Source organism: Dendropsophus ebraccatus, chromosome 7 (genome assembly GCF_027789765.1).
Source record: "Dendropsophus ebraccatus isolate aDenEbr1 chromosome 7, aDenEbr1.pat, whole genome shotgun sequence".
In the NCBI taxonomy this organism is placed as follows: domain Eukaryota; kingdom Metazoa; phylum Chordata; class Amphibia; order Anura; family Hylidae; genus Dendropsophus; species Dendropsophus ebraccatus.
Genome location: NC_091460.1, coordinates 687,472 through 705,530, shown reverse-complemented (window position 1 = coordinate 705,530; position 18,059 = coordinate 687,472). Strand labels below are relative to the sequence as shown.

General features: G+C 51.8%; 3 protein-coding genes across 4 annotated transcripts in view; 2 read left to right on the top strand and 1 right to left on the bottom strand.

Annotated features, from left to right (window-relative positions):
• LOC138797099 (oocyte zinc finger protein XlCOF22-like) overlaps window positions 1–16,895 on the top strand; it is a 57,344-nt gene extending 40,449 nt beyond the window's left edge. Inside the window, exons 2-3 of the mRNA XM_069976901.1 lie at window positions 13,339–13,459; window positions 15,445–16,895. Coding sequence (XP_069833002.1) covers window positions 13,339–13,459; window positions 15,445–16,433 — 1,110 coding nt within the window. The 3' untranslated portion in view covers window positions 16,434–16,895. The remainder of the gene's footprint in view (window positions 1–13,338; window positions 13,460–15,444) is intronic.
• LOC138797178 (zinc finger protein 300-like) overlaps window positions 1–18,059 on the bottom strand; it is an 898,668-nt gene that overhangs the window by 513,774 nt on the left and 366,835 nt on the right. The gene's annotated exons all lie outside the window — the stretch shown is intronic.
• LOC138797169 (zinc finger protein 84-like) overlaps window positions 1–18,059 on the top strand; it is a 221,087-nt gene that overhangs the window by 109,499 nt on the left and 93,529 nt on the right. The window lies entirely within an intron of this gene.

Genomic DNA, 18,059 nt, shown 5'->3' with positions numbered 1-18,059 from the left:
CAGCTAGTAGTGGGGGGGTAATGTAGGTAGGACAGCTAGTAGTGGGGGGATGGTAATGTAGGTAGGACAGCTAGTAGTGGGGGGGGATGGTAATGTAGGTAGGACAGCTAGTAGTGGGGGGATGGTAATGTAGGTAGGGACAGCTAGTAGTGGGGGGATGGTAATGTAGGTAGGATAGCTAGTAGTGGGGGGATGGTAATGTAGGTAGGACAGCTAGTAGTGGGGGATGGTAATGTAGGTAGGACAGCTAGTAGTGGGGGGATGGTAATGTAGGTAGGACAGCTGGTAGTGGGGGGATGGTAATGTAGGTAGGACAGCTAGTAGTGGGGGGGGGGATGGTAATGTAGGTAGGACAGCTAGTAGTGGGGGGATGGTAATGTAGGTAGGACAGCTAGTAGTGGGGGGGGGGATGGTAATGTAGGTAGGACAGCTAGTAGTGGGGGGGATGGTAATGTAGGTAGGACAGCTAGTAGTGGGGGGATGGTAATGTAGGTAGGACAGCTAGTAGTGGGGGGGGGATGGTAATGTAGGTAGGACAGCTAGTAGTGGGGGGATGGTAATGTAGGTAGGACAGCTAGTAGTGGGGGGATGGTAATGTAGGTAGGACAGCTAGTAGTGGGGGGTGGTAATGTAGGTAGGACAGCTAGTAGTGGGGGGATGGTAATGTAGGTAGGACAGCTAGTAGTGGGGGGATGGTAATGTAGGTAGGACAGCTAGTAGTGGGGGGGGGATGGTAATGTAGGTAGGACAGCTAGTAGTGGGGGATGGTAATGTAGGTAGGACAGCTAGTAGTGGGGGGGATGGTAATGTAGGTAGGACAGCTAGTAGTGGGGGGATGGTAATGTAGGTAGGACAGCTAGTAGTGGGGGGGGGGATGGTAATGTCGGTAGGACAGCTAGTAGTGGGGGGATGGTAATGTAGGTAGGACAGCTAGTAGTGGGGGATGGTAATGTAGGTAGGACAGCTAGTAGTGGGGGATGGTAATGTAGGTAGGACAGCTAGTAGTGGGGGGATGGTAATGTAGGTAGGACAGCTAGTAGTGGGGGGATGGTAATGTAGGTAGGACAGCTAGTAGTGGGGGGATGGTAATGTAGGTAGGACAGCTAGTAGTGGGGGGGGGGATGGTAATGTAGGTAGGACAGCTAGTAGTGGGGGGATGGTAATGTAGGTAGGACAGCTAGTAGTGGGGGGGATGGTAATGTAGGTAGGACAGCTAGTAGTGGGGGGAGGGTAATGTAGGTAGGACAGCTAGTAGTGGGGGGGGGGATGGTAATGTAGGTAGGACAGCTAGTAGTGGGGGGAGGGTAATGTAGGTAGGACAGCTAGTAGTGGGGGGGGGATGGTAATGTAGGTAGGACAGCTAGTAGTGGGGGGATGGTAATGTAGGTAGGACAGCTAGTAGTGGGGGGGATGGTAATGTAGGTAGGACAGCTAGTAGTGGGGGGGATGGTAATGTAGGTAGGACAGCTAGTAGTGGGGGGATGGTAATGTAGGTAGGACAGCTAGTAGTGGGGGGGATGGTAATGTAGGTAGGACAGCTAGTAGTGGGGGGATGGTAATGTAGGTAGGACAGCTAGTAGTGGGGGGGATGGTAATGTAGGTAGGACAGCTAGTAGTGGGGGGGATGGTAATGTAGGTAGGACAGCTAGTAGTGGGGGGATGGTAATGTAGGTAGGACAGCTAGTAGTGGGGGGGGGATGGTAATGTAGGTAGGACAGCTGGTAGTGGGGGGATGGTATTGTAGGTAGGACAGCTAGTAGTGGGGGGGATGGTAATGTAGGTAGGACAGCTAGTAGTGGGGGGATGGTAATGTAGGTAGGACAGCTAGTAGTGGGGGGATGGTAATGTAGGTAGGACAGCTAGTAGTGGGGGATGGTAATGTAGGTAGGACAGCTAGTAGTGGGGGGATGGTAATGTAGGTAGGACAGCTAGTAGTGGGGGGGATGGTAATGTAGGTAGGACAGCTAGTAGTGGGGGGAGGGTAATGTAGGTAGGACAGCTAGTAGTGGGGGGATGGTAATGTAGGTAGGACAGCTAGTAGTGGGGGGATGGTAATGTAGGTAGGACAGCTAGTAGTGGGGGGATGGTAATGTAGGTAGGACAGCTAGTAGTGGTAGTGGGGGATGGTAATGTAGGTAGGACAGCTAGTAGTGGTAGTGGGGGATGGTAATGTAGGTAGGACAGCTAGTAGTGGGGGGGGATGGTAATGTAGGTAGGACAGCTAGTAGTGGGGGGGGGATGGTAATGTAGGTAGGACAGCTAGTAGTGGGGGGATGGTAATGTAGGTAGGACAGCTAGTAGTGGGGGGATGGTAATGTAGGTAGGACAGCTAGTAGTGGGGGGATGGTAATGTAGGTAGGACAGCTAGTAGTGGGGGGGGGATGGTAATGTAGGTAGGACAGCTAGTAGTGGGGGGATGGTAATGTAGGTAGGACAGCTAGTAGTGGGGGATGGTAATGTAGGTAGGACAGCTAGTAGTGGGGGGGGGGATGGTAATGTAGGTAGGCCAGCTAGTAGTGGGGGGGATGGTAATGTAGGTAGGACAGCTAGTAGTGGGGGGATGGTAATGTAGGTAGGACAGCTAGTAGTGGGGGGATGGTAATGTAGGTAGGACAGCTAGTAGTGGGGGGGATGGTAATGTAGGTAGGACAGCTAGTAGTGGGGGATGGTAATGTAGGTAGGACAGCTAGTAGTGGGGGATGGTAATGTAGGTAGGACAGCTAGTAGTGGGGGGATGGTATTGTAGGTAGGACAGCTAGTAGTGGGGGATGGTATTGTAGGTAGGACAGCTAGTAGTGGGGGATGGTAATGTAGGTAGGACAGCTAGTAGTGGGGGGATGGTAATGTAGGTAGGACAGCTAGTAGTGGGGGATGGTAATGTAGGTAGGACAGCTAGTAGTGGGGGGATGGTAATGTAGGTAGGACAGCTAGTAGTGGTAGTGGGGGATGGTAATGTAGGTAGGACAGCTAGTAGTGGTAGTGGGGGATGGTAATGTAGGTAGGACAGCTAGTAGTGGGGGGATGGTATTGTAGGTAGGACAGCTAGTAGTGGGGGGATGGTAATGTAGGTAGGACAGCTAGTAGTGGGGGATGGTAATGTAGGTAGGACAGCTAGTAGTGGGGGGATGGTAATGTAGGTAGGACAGCTAGTAGTGGGGGGATGGTAATGTAGGTAGGACAGCTAGTAGTGGGGGGATGGTAATGTAGGTAGGACAGCTAGTAGTGGGGGGGGGATGGTAATGTAGGTAGGACAGCTAGTAGTGGGGGGGGGGGATGGTAATGTAGGTAGGACAGCTAGTAGTGGGGGATGGTAATGTAGGTAGGACAGCTAGTAGTGGGGGGATGGTAATGTAGGTAGGACAGCTAGTAGTGTGGGGATGGTAATGTAGGTAGGACAGCTAGTAGTGGGGTAATGTAGGTAGGACAGCTAGTAGTGGTAGTGGGGGATGGTAATGTAGGTAGGACAGCTAGTAGTGGGGGGATGGTATTGTAGGTAGGACAGCTAGTAGTGGGGGGGGATGGTAATGTAGGTAGGACAGCTAGTAGTGGGGGGGATGGTAATGTAGGTAGGACAGCTAGTAGTGGGGGGATGGTAATGTAGGTAGGACAGCTAGTAGTGTGGGGATGGTAATGTAGGTAGGACAGCTAGTAGTGGGGGGATGGTAATGTAGGTAGGACAGCTAGTAGTGGGGGGGATGGTAATGTAGGTAGGACAGCTAGTAGTGGGGGGGATGGTAATGTAGGTAGGACAGCTAGTAGTGGGGGGGGGGATGGTAATGTAGGTAGGACAGCTAGTAGTGGGGGATGGTAATGTAGGTAGGACAGCTAGTAGTGGGGGGATGGTATTGTAGGTAGGACAGCTAGTGGTGGGGGGGATGGTAATGTAGGTAGGACAGCTAGTAGTGGGGGGATGGTAATGTAGGTAGGACAGCTAGTAGTGGGGGGATGGTAATGTAGGTAGGACAGCTAGTAGTGGGGGGATGGTAATGTAGGTAGGACAGCTAGTAGTGGGGGGATGGTAATGTAGGTAGGACAGCTAGTAGTGGGGGATGGTAATGTAGGTAGGACAGCTAGTAGTGGGGGGATGGTAATGTAGGTAGGACAGCTAGTAGTAGGGGGATGGTAATGTAGGTAGGACAGCTAGTAGTGGGGGGATGGTAATGTAGGTAGGACAGCTAGTAGTGGGGGGGATGGTGATGTAGGTAGGACAGCTAGTAGTGGGGGGATGGTAATGTAGGTAGGACAGCTAGTAGTGGGGGGATGGTAATGTAGGTAGGATAGCTAGTAGTGGGGGGATGGTAATGTAGGTAGGACAGCTAGTAGTGGGGGGAGGGTAATGTAGGTAGGACAGCTAGTAGTGGGGGATGGTAATGTAGGTAGGACAGCTAGTAGTGGGGGGATGGTAATGTAGGTAGGACAGCTAGTAGTGGGGGGATGGTAATGTAGGTAGGACAGCTAGTAGTGGGGGGGGGATGGTAATGTAGGTAGGACAGCTAGTAGTGGGGGATGGTAATGTAGGTAGGACAGCTAGTAGTGGGGGGATGGTAATGTAGGTAGGACAGCTAGTAGTGGGGGGATGGTAATGTAGGTAGGACAGCTAGTAGTGGGGGGGATGGTAATGTAGGTAGGACAGCTAGTAGTGGGGGATGGTAATGTAGGTAGGACAGCTAGTAGTGGGGGATGGTAATGTAGGTAGGACAGCTAGTAGTGGGGGGGGGATGGTAATGTAGGTAGGACAGCTAGTAGTGGGGGGATGGTAATGTAGGTAGGACAGCTAGTAGTGGGGGGATGGTAATGTAGGTAGGACAGCTAGTAGTGGGGGATGGTAATGTAGGTAGGACAGCTAGTAGTGGGGGGGGGGATGGTAATGTAGGTAGGCCAGCTAGTAGTGGGGGGATGGTATTGTAGGTAGGACAGCTAGTAGTGGGGGGATGGTATTGTAGGTAGGCCAGCTAGTAGTGGGGGGATGGTAATGTAGGTAGGACAGCTAGTAGTGGGGGGGGGATGGTAATGTAGGTAGGACAGCTAGTAGTGGGGGATGGTAATGTAGGTAGGACAGCTAGTAGTGGGGGGGATGGTATTGTAGGTAGGACAGCTAGTAGTGGGGGGATGGTAATGTAGGTAGGACAGCTAGTAGTGGGGGGATGGTAATGTAGGTAGGACAGCTAGTAGTGGGGGGATGGTAATGTAGGTAGGACAGCTAGTAGTGGGGGATGGTAATGTAGGTAGGACAGCTAGTAGTGGGGGGATGGTAATGTAGGTAGGACAGCTAGTAGTGGGCGGGATGGTATTGTAGGTAGGACAGCTAGTAGTGGGGGATGGTATTGTAGGTAGGACAGCTAGTAGTGGTAGTGGGGGGATGGTAATGTAGGCCCAGACAGCTAGTGGTTGTAGGGGATTCTATAATCAGGAAGACGGATAGAATAATTTGTTGCCAAGACCGCCTCAACCGAATGGTTTGCTGTCTCCCTGGTGCCAGGGTTCGGCATGTGGTGGAAAGGGTGGATAAATTACTTGGGGGGGCTGGGGATGACCCGGCTGTCGTGGTCCATGTGGGAACCAATGACAGGATACAAAGTAGGTGGACGTCTATTAGAATAATTTTAGAGAACTAGGTGCTAAGTTGAAGGGAAGGACCTCCAAGGTGGTATGCTCTGGAATACTGCCTGTGCCATGCGCATCGCAGGAAAGACAGCGGGAGCTGCGGGAGGTAAATGCGTGGCTCACGTCGTGGTGTAGAGGAGAAGGGTTTGGGGTGTTAGAGCACTGGGCTGACTTTTCATTGGGGTACAATCTGTTTTCCGCAGATAATTTGCACCTTAATGGAAGGGGGTCCGCTGTGCTGGGGGAGAGAATCCTAGAAGGGGTGGGGGGGGGTTATATACTAGGGATGTGGAGGGAGGACAATGTAGTGTGTAATGTAGTGGTGGATAGGTTAGAGAGGGGACAGAACAATGAGGAGGGAGGAGAAGGGTCCTGTGGGGGGGGGGGGGATAAGAGCAGTGGATAGGGAGAAGGGTCCTGTGGGGGAGGATAAGAGCAGTGGATAGGGAGAAGGGTCCTGTGGGGGAGGATAAGAGCAGTGGATAGGGAGAAGGGTCCTGTGGGGGAGGATAAGACCAGTGGATAGGGAGAAGGGTCCTGTGGGGGAGGATAAGAGCAGTGGATAGGGAGAAGGGTCCTGTGGGGGAGGATAAGAGCAGTGGATAGGGAGAAGAAGGGTCCTGTGGGGGAGGATAAGACCAGTGGATAGGGAGAAGGGTCCTGTGGGGGGGGGGGGGGGGGGAGGATAAGAGTAGTGGATAAGGAGAAGGGTACTGTGGGGGAGGATAAGAGCAGTGGATAGGGAGAAGGGTCCTGTGGGGGGAGGATAAGAGCAGTGGATAGGGAGAAGGGTCCTGTGGGGGAGGATAAGAGCAGTGGATAGGGAGAAGGGTCCTGTGGGGGAGGATAAGAGCAGTGGATAGGGAGAAGGGTCCTGTGGGGGAGGATAAGACCAGTGGATAGGGAGAAGGGTCCTGTGGGGGGGGGGGAGGATAAGAGTAGTGGATAAGGAGAAGGGTACTGTGGGGGAGGATAAGAGCAGTGGATAGGGAGAAGGGTCCTGTGGGGGAGGATAAGAGCAGTGGATAAGGAGAAGGGTCCTGTGGGGGGAGGATAAGAGCAGTGGATAGGGAGAAGGGTCCTGTGGGGGGAGGATAAGAGCAGTGGATAGGGAGAAGGGTCCTGTGGGGGGAGGGGGGATAAGAGCAGTGGATAGGGAGAAGGGTCCTGTGGGGGGAGGATAAGAGCAGTGGATAGGGAGAAGGGTCCTGTGGGGGGAGGGGGAGGATAAGAGCAGTGGATAGGGAGAAGGGTCCTGTGGGGGAGGATAAGAGCAGTGGATAGGGAGAAGGGTCCTGTGGGGGAGGATAAGAGCAGTGGATAGGGAGAAGGGTCCTGTGGGGGGGAGGATAAGAGCAGTGGATAGGGAGAAGGGTCCTGTGGGGGAGGATAAGAGCAGTGGATAGGGAGAAGGGTCCTGTGGGGGAGGATAAGAGCAGTGGATAGGGAGAAGGGTCCTGTGGGGGGAGGATAAGAGCAGTGGATAGGGAGAAGGGTCCTGTGGGGGGAGGATAAGAGCAGTGGATAGGGAGAAGGGTCCTGTGGGGAGGATAAGAGCAGTGGATAGGGAGAAGGGTCCTGTGGGGGAGGATAAGAGCAGTGGATAGGGAGGAGAAGGGTCCTGTGGGGGAGGATAAGAGCGGTGGATAGGGAGAAGGGTCCTGTGGGGGAGGATAAGAGCAGTGGATAGGGAGAAGGGTCCTGTGGGGGAGGATAAGAGCAGTGGATAGGGAGAAGGGTCCTGTGGGGGAGGATAAGAGCAGTGGATAGGGAGAAGGGTCCTGTGGGGGAGGATAAGAGCAGTGGATAGGGAGAAGGGTCCTGTGGGGGGAGGATAAGAGCAGTGGATAGGGAGAAGGGTCCTGTGGGGGAGGATAAGAGCAGTGGATAGGGAGAAGGGTCCTGTGGGGGAGGATAAGAGCAGTGGATAAGGAGAAGGGTCCTGTGGGGGAGGATAAGAGCAGTGGATAGGGAGAAGGGTCCTGTGGGGGAGGATAAGAGCAGTGGATAGGGAGAAGGGTCCTGTGGGGGAGGATAAGAGCAGTGGATAAGGAGAAGGGTCCTGTGGGGGAGGATAAGAGCGGTGGATAGGGAGAAGGGTCCTGTGGGGGAGGATAAGAGCAGTGGATAGGGAGAAGGGTCCTGTGGGGGAGGATAAGAGCAGTGGATAGGGAGAAGGGTCCTGTGGGGGAGGATAAGAGCAGTGGATAGGGAGAAGGGTCCTGTGGGGGAGGATAAGAGCAGTGGATAGGGAGAAGGGTCCTGTGGGGGAGGGGAGGATAAGAGCAGTGGATAGGGAGAAGGGTCCTGTGGGGGGAGGATAAGAGCAGTGGATAGGGAGAAGGGTCCTGTGGGGGGAGGATAAGAGCAGTGGATAGGGAGAAGGGTCCTGTGGGGGGAGGATAAGAGCAGTGGATAGGGAGAAGGGTCCTGTGGGTGAGGATAAGAGCAGTGGATAGGGAGAAGGGTCCTGTGGGGGAGGATAAGAGCAGTGGATAGGGAGAAGGGTCCTGTGGGGGAGGATAAGAGCAGTGGATAGGGAGAAGGGTCCTGTGGGGGAGGATAAGAGCAGTGGATAGGGAGAAGGGTCCTGTGGGGGAGGATAAGAGCAGTGGATAGGGAGAAGGGTCCTGTGGGGGGAGGATAAGAGCAGTGGATAGGGAGAAGGGTCCTGTGGGGGGAGGATAAGAGCAGTGGATAGGGAGAAGGGTCCTGTATGTATAGAACCTATCACTCCTCCCCCTTCCCTGTATGTATAGTACTATCACCCCTCCCCCTTCCCTGTATGTATAGTACTATCACCCCTCCCCCTTCCCTGTATGTATAGTACTATCACCCCTCCCCCTTCCCTGTATGTATAGTACTATCACCCCTCCCCCTTCCCTGTATGTATAGTACTATCACCCCTCCCCCTTCCCTGTATGTATAGTACTATCACCCCTCCCCCTCCCCTGTATGTATAGTACTATCACCCCTCCCCCTTCCCTGTATCCATCCCCTCATTGGTTGAACTTGATGGACATGTGTCTTTTTTCAACCGTATTAACTATGATTAAAGGGGAAGTGCGGCGGTAAAGAAGTATTCCCAGAATAGCAGTTTAGAAGAAATAGGGGTGCACAGCAGGAATACTTGGTGCTAATTACGGACGGTTTTCATCCACACAAAGTCCAATAGAAAAAATCCGAAGCACTCGTTTTTTTTATTAGCAAAAGTGTTCATAAATGTATTGCCAGCGTGCAGGAGAGAAGCCAGGAAAATAACAATGCTTTCATTAGCAAAATAATTATCGGATGTGAAGCCACTGTGGACGTTTCGATCCTATCCAGGACCTTTTTCAACGTCGCTGTGGGTATGTCTGGTGGGGGAGCGCTCCTGGCGCTATCCTAGGGCGTATCAAGCGCTGTTCACAGAATAACACACAATGTTATACAACTCTGTAATGTATGTAATGTGTGTTATGTGTGTGAGTGGCCCCTTCCCCGTGTCCCCCCACCCCCACCCGTGTACCCGGAAGTGTTGTGCATTATACATACCTGATCCGTGCCGACACGCGTCCGCCATCTTGTGCCAAACGTCATCTTCGGCCGGCCGGATCAGGTATGTATAATGCACCACACTTCCGGGTACACGGGTGGGGGGACATCGGGGAAGGGGGCCATTCACACACATTACATACATTACAGAGTTGTATAACATTGTGTGTTATTCTGTGAATACTTCTTTACCGCCGCACTTCCCCTTTAACGATAATTTTAAGTTCAGATCTAAATCAACAATCAACGACATACAAATGATTTTGCGATTGTTGCCTGAAATTACACAGAACGATTATTGTTTAAAGGGGTTATCCAGCGCTACAAAAACACGGCCACTTTCCCCCTACTGTTGTCTCCAGTTTGGGTGGGGTTTTGAAACTCAGTTCCATTGAAGTAAATGGAGCTTAATTGCAAACTGCACCTGAACTGGAGACAACAGTAGGGGGAAAAGTGGCCGTGTTTTTGTAGCGCTGGATAACCCCTTTAAATTCGAGACACAAGGGGAGTGAGGACAAAAATTCCCTACACAGCTGAGCCCCGCCCACTCCTGTCACATGATCTCAGGTCCTTCACCACCATCTTTTCTATGCTGCACTGCTGAGCTCCGCCCCCACGTGTACTGGTCACATGATTGTGACATCATCACAGGTCCTACACCTCCAGCATCTACCAGATACAGAGCAGCTCCTGGTCGGGCAGTCACTGCTGTTGTGTTGTGTGTGGAGATCTCTGCTCCTCAGTGTGTGACCCCAGCAGTAAGGTAAGCTTACAGGAGGAGGGGTGTTACATTGTGTTACTATCAGTGTGACCCCCCCAGCAGTAAGGTAAGCTTACAGGAGGAGGGGTGTTACATTGTGTTACTATCAGTGTGACCCCAGCAGTAAGGTAAGCTTACAGGAGGAGGGGTGTTACATTGTGTTACTATCAGTGTGACCCCAGCAGTAAGGTAAGCTTACAGGAGGAGGGATGTTACATTGTGTTACTATCAGTGTGTGACCCCCCAGTAGTAAGGTAAGCTTACAGGAGGAGGGATGTTACATTGTGTTACTGTTAGTGTGACCCCCCAGCAGTAAGGTAAGCTTACAGGAGGAGGGGTGTTACATTGTGTTACTATCAGTGTGTGACCCCAGCAGTAAGGTAAGCTTACAGGAGGAGGGATGTTACATTGTGTTACTATCAGTGTGACCCCCCAGCAGTAAGGTAAGCTTACAGGAGGAGGGGTGTTACATTGTGTTACTATCAGTGTGTGACCCCCTAGCAGTAAGGTAAGCTTACAGGAGGAGGGGTGTTACATTGTGTTACTATCAGTGTGACCCCCCAGCAGTAAGGTAAGCTCACAGGAGGAGGGATGTTACATTGTGTTACTATCAGTGTGACCCCCCAGCAGTAAGGTAAGCTCACAGGAGGAGGGATGTTACATTGTGTTACTATCAGTGTGACCCCAGCAGTAAGGTAAGCTTACAGGAGGAGGGATGTTACATTGTGTTACTATCAGTGTGTGACCCCCCAGCAGTAAGGTAAGCTTACAGGAGGAGGGGTGTTACATTGTGTTACTATCAGTGTGACCCCCCCAGCAGTAAGGTAAGCTTACAGGAGGAGGGATGTTACATTGTGTTACTATCAGTGTGTGACCCCCCCAGCAGTAAGGTAAGCTTACAGGGGGAGGGGTGTTACATTGTGTTACTATCAGTGTGACCCCAGCAGTAAGGTAAGCTTACAGGAGGAGGGGTGTTACATTGTGTTACTATCAGTGTGTGACCCCCCAGCAGTAAGGTAAGCTTACAGGAGGAGGGATGTTACATTGTGTTACTATCAGTGTGTGACCCCAGCAGTAAGGTAAGCTTACAGGAGGAGGGATGTTACATTGTGTTACTATCAGTGTGACCCCAGCAGTAAGGTAAGCTTACAGGAGGAGGGGTGTTACATTGTGTTACTATCAGTGTGTGATACCCCCCAGCAGTAAGGTAAGCTTACAGGAGGAGGGATGTTACATTGTGTTACTATCAGTGTGACCCCCCCAGCAGTAAGGTAAGCTTACAGGGGGAGGGGTGTTACATTGTGTTACTATCAGTGTGACCCCAGCAGTAAGGTAAGCTTACAGGAGGAGGGGTGTTACATTGTGTTACTATCAGTGTGTGACCCCCCAGCAGTAAGGTAAGCTTACAGGAGGAGGGGTGTTACATTGTGTTACTATCAGTGTGACCCCCCCCAGCAGTAAGGTAAGCTTACAGGAGGAGGGATGTTACATTGTGTTACTATCAGTGTGTAACCCCCCAGCAGTAAGGTAAGCTTACAGGAGGAGGGATGTTACATTGTGTTACTATCAGTGTGACCCCCCCAGCAGTAAGGTAAGCTTACAGGAGGAGGGATGTTACATTGTGTTACTATCAGTGTGACCCCAGCAGTAAGGTAAGCTTACAGGAAAAGGGGTGTTACATTGTGTTACTATCAGTGTGTGACCCCAGCAGTAAGGTAAGCTTACAGGAGGAGGGATGTTACATTGTGTTACTATCAGTGTGACCCCCCCAGCAGTAAGGTAAGCTTACAGGGGAAGGGATGTTACATTGTGTTACTATCAGTGTGTGACCCTCCCCCCAGCAGTAAGGTAAGCTTACAGGAGGAGGGGTGTTACATTGTGTTACTATCAGTGTGACCCCAGCAGTAAGGTAAGCTTACAGGAGGAGGGGTGTTACATTGTGTTACTATCAGTGTGACCCCCCAGCAGTAAGGTAAGCTTACAGGAGGAGGGATGTTACATTGTGTTACTATCAGTGTGACCCCAGCAGTAAGGTAAGCTTACAGGAGGAGGGATGGTACATATGCTGTGGCCCCTGTATGGTTTGGGGCCCCTGGCTGTGACATAAAGGCTCCGGCAGGACTAGCCCCTCCTTGTGCTCCAGTTGTCTCCTCTTCTCCTCCAGACGCTCCTCCTCCTGAATGACCCCCCAAGGATGGAGAAGGACAGGAATGAGATCAGTAAGAGAATATTACACGTCACCTTGGAGATCATCCGCCTGCTGACCGGAGAGGTAACTTCTCTAGATTTCCACCATTGTTGTCTGGGCTCTTTGGCCCCTCCCTCCCTCCCCCGCTCTATGTTCTGGATCTGGTCTCCTCTTTGTAGGTGCGGTGGTCTCCAGCACTGACCCCAGTAGTCCAGATGTGTCTCCTCCTCCTCCTCACTAGAGCTCTATACAGGGGGACAATCTCCTCTTTGTAGTGAGGAGGAGGCAGGAATACTGGGCTCAGTCCCCTCATTGTCTCTCTCCATCCCCAGGATTACACCATAGTGAAGAAGACATGGGGGGAGGGTGTGGCCTTCCCCCAGGAGTCAGGAGGGCGGAGCAGGGCCCGGGGCCCCATCACGGAGCCTCCATCACTGATACATGAGCAGAAGATCCTAGAACTCACCCACAGGATGACTGAGCTGCTGACTGGAGAGGTGACACTGGGGAATGCTGGGAGATGATAGAGTAATCCAGGAGGCAGCAGGCTGGGGGGGATGACTGTGTGATCATTGTGTGTGTCAGGTTCCTATAAGGTGTCAGGATGTGGCCGTCTATTTCTCCATGGAGGAGTGGGAGTATGTAGAAGGACACAAGGATCTGTACCGGGGGGAGCAGCCGCTCATGATGGAGGATCAGCCGCCCGGCCTCACAGCACAAGGTAAGAGGAGACCTTCCTGATGCTAGAGAGCAGGGGGGATGGACCCCTACATCCTCCTCCCCATCCTCATCCTCCTCCCCATCCTCATCCTCCTCCCCATCCTCATCCTCTTCCTCCCATCCTCCTCCTCCTCCCATCCTCCTCCTCCCATCCTCCTCCTCCCATCCTCCTCCTCCTATCCTCCTCTTCCTCCTGCTGATGACATGTAGCAGTGTATAATGGATTGGCTCCCTGTGTGTTCCCTACAGATGGAGGCAGTGACAGGAATCCACCAGAGAGGTGTCCCCGTCCTCTGTATTCCCAGGACTGTCCAGAGGGAAATGTCCCAGCAGACAATCAGCAGGTAGATGAGGCTGATGCTATAGCACTATATCTCTATAGCGCCCCCCGGTGCTGGTGGTTGTTGCTCCTGCACTCATAGATGTGATGAGGCTGATAGATACATGTTGCTGGTTTCTTATGTTGATGTGTTAGATTTTCCCTCCTGTCTGCTGGATTGTACTGAATTGTTCTATATGTATGTCCCATCAGGGGGGAGATCAGGTGACTAATATTAAAGTGGAGGATGAAGCAGAAGAAGAGAGGATGAGGGGCGATCCCCCGTGTATGAGTGAGGTGAAGGAGGAGGAGGCGCCGGCAGCTGCTATACCAGGTATGGGAGGATGGAGTTACACAGGGATGTAAGGGGGGCTCCCTGTGACCCTCTGTGTTATGTATAGTGAGGGAGGTGACCCAGGCGCTGTGTGTATATCTAGTGTAGGACACTTGTCTGTCGGGAGGAGAAGGGATAATGATGATACCATCCTGTTGTAATGGGACAGTGAGGAAAGTCTTAGCTGGTTCCATCACTGTTGCTCTCTCTAGTGCTCCAGGGGGGGCAGTATATGGGGATAACCTGCATTGCACAAGGGGTTTATATTACAGGATATACAGTCACCGGCCACTTTATTAGGTACACCTGTCCAACTGCACGTTACCACTTAATTTCTAATCAGCCAATCACATGGCAGGAACTCAGTGCATTTAGGCATGTAGACATGGTCAAGACAATCTCCTGCAGTTCAAACCGAGCATCAGTATGGGGAAGAAAGGTGATTTGAGGCCTTTGAACGGGGCATGGTTGTTGGTGCCAGAAGGGCTGGTCTGAGTATTTCAGAAACTGCTGATCTACTGGGATTTTCACGCACAACCATCTCTAGGGTTTACAGAAAATGGCCCGAAAAGAAAAACCATCCAGTGAGCGGCAGTTCTGTGGGCGGAAATGCCTTGTTGATGCCAGAGGTCAGAGGAGAATGGGCAGACTGGTTCCAGCTGATAGAAAGGCAACAGTGACTCAAATAGCCAACCGTTACAGCCAAGGTAGGCAGAAGAGCGTCTCTGAGTGCACAGTACGGCCAACTCTGAGGCAGATGGGCTACAGCAGCAGAAGACCACACCGGGGGCCACTCAGCTCAGCTAAGAACAGGAAACTGAGGCTACAATTTGCACAAGCTCATTGAAATTGGACAGTAGAAGATTAGAAAAATGTTGCCTGGTCTGATGAGTCTCGATTTCTGCTGCGACATTCGGATGGTAGGGTCAGAATTTGGCGTCAACAACATGAAAGCATGGATCCATCCTGCCTTGTATCAACGGTTCAGGCTGGTGGTGGTGGTGTCATGGTGTGGGGAATATTTTCTTGGCACTCTTTGGGCCCCTTGGTACCAATTGAGCATCGTTGCAATGCCACAGCCTACCTGAGTATTGTTGCTGGCCATGTCCATCCCTTTATGACCACAATGGACCCAACATCTGATGGCTACTTTCAGCAGGATAATGCGCCATGTCATAAAGCTAGAATCATCTCAGACTGGTTTCTTGAACATGACAATGAGGTCACTGTACTCCAATGGCCTCCACAGTCACCAGATCTCAATCCAATAGAGCATCTTTGGGATGTGGTGGAATGGGAGATTGGCATCATGGATGTGTAGCCGACAAATCTGCGGCAACTGTGTGATGCCATCATGTCAATATGGACCAAAATCTCTGAGGAAGCTTCCAGCACCTTGTTGTATCTATGCCACCAAGAATTGGGGCAGTTCTGAAGGCAAAAGGGGGTCCAACCCGTTACTAGCATGGTGTACCTAATAAAGTGGCCGGTGAGTGTATATTATTATATATGGCCTTCGGGTCTGGTGCAACCCAGTAACGTGTTCCGTCTCTGGCTGGTTTGTGTCGGTATACACCGGGTTGCTCTCAGTGATGACAGACATGGTGTTAGCGGACTGGTGGGCTCTGGTCCTACGCTCTCCTGTTTCCAATGCAGAGGAAATCTCTATAGTGACAGCCTGAGGCGACCCATGGGCACTGAGTGTCCTCTGGCTTCTATATCCCTTGTGTAGGTGGCGACCAGGTTATAACTTTATACAGTGGGAGTAGATGGAGCATGGCTCAGCAATGCTGCCTTCCGGTTGCCCACACGTCATATATTGGTCGTCGTACACCTTATAACATCAGCTGAATCTGCTGGGTGGACTTAGAGTGTCGGTGTATAGAAGTCTTTCAGCTCGATTTCTCGTCCCTTCTTCCGTCTTATAGAAATGTTATAAATCTGTTTTTGTGGTTTAGAAAAAACTCAATCTTTTTTCCAAACAGAAAATTCCAGCAAAGACTCTGAGGAGAACATCGTGTTATCGCTGATCTATAAAGAAGAGGATGAAGGTGCGGAGCAGCACTCCTCAGGAGAAGCCCTCCTCCCCCTTACTGTACATCCAGGACGTCACACTACAGATCTATCATATAATCCTCCTGACCATGAGGAACCTTCTCCTGACCGCTCACACACTGCGATCACAGGGACGGAGCAGGGAGCGGGAACTAGATATCACTGTGGTGAATGCGGAAAAGAATATACCAATAAAGAGAGTCTCAAAAAACACAACAGAAATCATACAAAGGAGAAGTTGCACTCATGTTCAGAATGTGGAAAGTGCTTTACATATAAATCAGAGCTTGCCTTACATAAAAGAATTCATACTGGAGAGAAGCCGTATTCATGTTCAGAGTGTGGAAAATGTTTCGCGTATAGATCGCCACTTACTAAGCATCAGAGAACTCACACAGGAGAGAAGCCGTATACATGTGCAGAATGTGGAAAATGCTTTATAGGTAAATCTGCTCTGGGAACACATGAGAGAGTTCACACAGGAGTAAAACCTTTCTCATGTTCAGATTGTGGGAAATGTTTCTCACGTAAAGCAAGTCTTATTAATCATGTAAGAACTCACACAGGAGAGAAGTTGTTTTCATGTTCAGAATGTGGTAAATGTTTTGTACAGAAATCACAGCTTGTTTCACACGAAAGAAGTCATACGGGAGAGAAGCCTTTTTCGTGTTGTGAATGTGGGAAATGTTTTTCAGAAAAATCCAGTCTTGTTATACATGAGAGAATTCACACAGGAGAGAAGCCATATTCCTGTTTAGAATGTGGGAAATCTTTTACTTCTAAATACAATTTAACTGATCATCAGAGAATACACTCAGGAGTGAAACCATACTCATGTTCAGAATGTGGAAAATGTTTCATGACTAAAAGCAAACTAGCTGTTCATCAGAGAAATCACACAGGAGAGAAGGTGTGTTGATGTTCTTTATGTGGAAAATGTTTTGTAAGGAATACAGAGAGAGAGAGAGAAGAGGACACGCGTGGCCTTGTTCATATTTCATCTTTAAGGAAATCTATGAACGTTCTTTTAAAAATTATTTTTAAATAATTATTTTAATTAACTCTTTATTTTTCAAAAAAGCTAAACATGAAAAACCAGTCTCCTCCCACCCACCATGGAGGACTGGCCTCCTCCCACCCACCATGGAGCACCGGTCTCCTCCTTCCCACCATGGAGGACCAGTACTTTGTCTGCTCACATATTCTGGTCAGATTATTATTGCAGCTCAATAAAATGTAAGAAAATCCTCAGGATGAGTCTGTATCGTCTCTCATCACTGAGAAGGAGGAAAAGTTGTGGAATTCCGGAACTCGTAGAATTGACTGACACCTCACCCATCTGCAAGTGCTAAAATATACAACTAGAAGCTTCTGAGGTAACTGTAGGGTAAAGGGCGTGGGGGGGGGGGGCACATGGGATGGTACTCCCAGAGGGGGGCACATGGGGTTGTATTCCTGGAGGGGGCAGTGAGTGGCCACTCACCTCTGGCGCTCGTGCTGTGGCCTCCGCACTACCAGAAGGTTTTGGGAAGAGGCAACTGCTGCCTCAGTCGGGCGGTGTAACCAGCATGACATCAGAAGTGTGGGATGCCGAATCCTGGAAGGAAGGTCTCAAGAGCGGGAGGAGCAGCCTTGGGAACTGGGGGCGCTGGAGGAGCTGTCTCTGGAGCTGGGGGCGCGGGAGCAGTTGTCTGGGGAGCAGCTGTCTCGAGAGCTGGGGGCGCGGGTGGAGCTGTCTCGGGAGTTGGGGGCGCAAGAGAAGCCGTCTTGTGAGTGGGAGGAGCGTTCTCGGGAGCGGGAGTAGCAGTCTCCGGCTGTGGGGGGAGCTATCTCGGGAGCGGGAGGAGCGTTCTCGGGAGCTGGGGGCACGGAAAGAGCAGTCTAGGGAGCTGGGCGCGTGGGAGGAGCTGGCTCAGGGACCCTGTCGGGTTAAGAATGATAGTAGAGGGATGAGAGGGGTGTGGGGGGGGGGGATCTGTCTGGGGAGGAGCCGTCTCAAGAGCTGGGGGCGCGGGTGGAGCCGTCTCGGGAGCGGGGGGCGCGGGAGGAGCCTTCTCGGGAGCTGAGGGCGTGAGTGGAGCCGTCTCGGGAGCTGGCGGCGCGGGAGGAGCCGTTTCGAGAGCTGAGGGTGCGGGAGGAGCTGTCTTGGGAGCTGGGGGCACAAGTGGAGCCGTCTTGGGAGTGGGAGGAGCAGTCTTGGGAGCTGGGGGTGCGGGAGGAGCCATCTTGGGAGTGGGAGGAGCGTTCTAAGGAACGGGGGGCGCAAAAGGAGCCGTCTCTGGAGTGGGAGGAGCCGTCTCGGGAGCTGGGGGCGTGGGAAGAGCCGTCTCGGGAGCTGGGGGCGCGGGAGGAGCCGTCTAGGGAGCTGGGGGCGCAGGAGGAGCTGGCTCAGGGACCCCGTCGGGTCAAGAATGACAGTATAGGGATGAGCGGGAGCTATCTTGGGAGTGGGAGGAGCATTCTCTGGAGCGGGGGGGAGGAGCTGTTTTGGGAGCTGGGGTCGCAGGAGGAGCCGTCTCGGGAGCTGGGGCATGGGAGGAGCCGT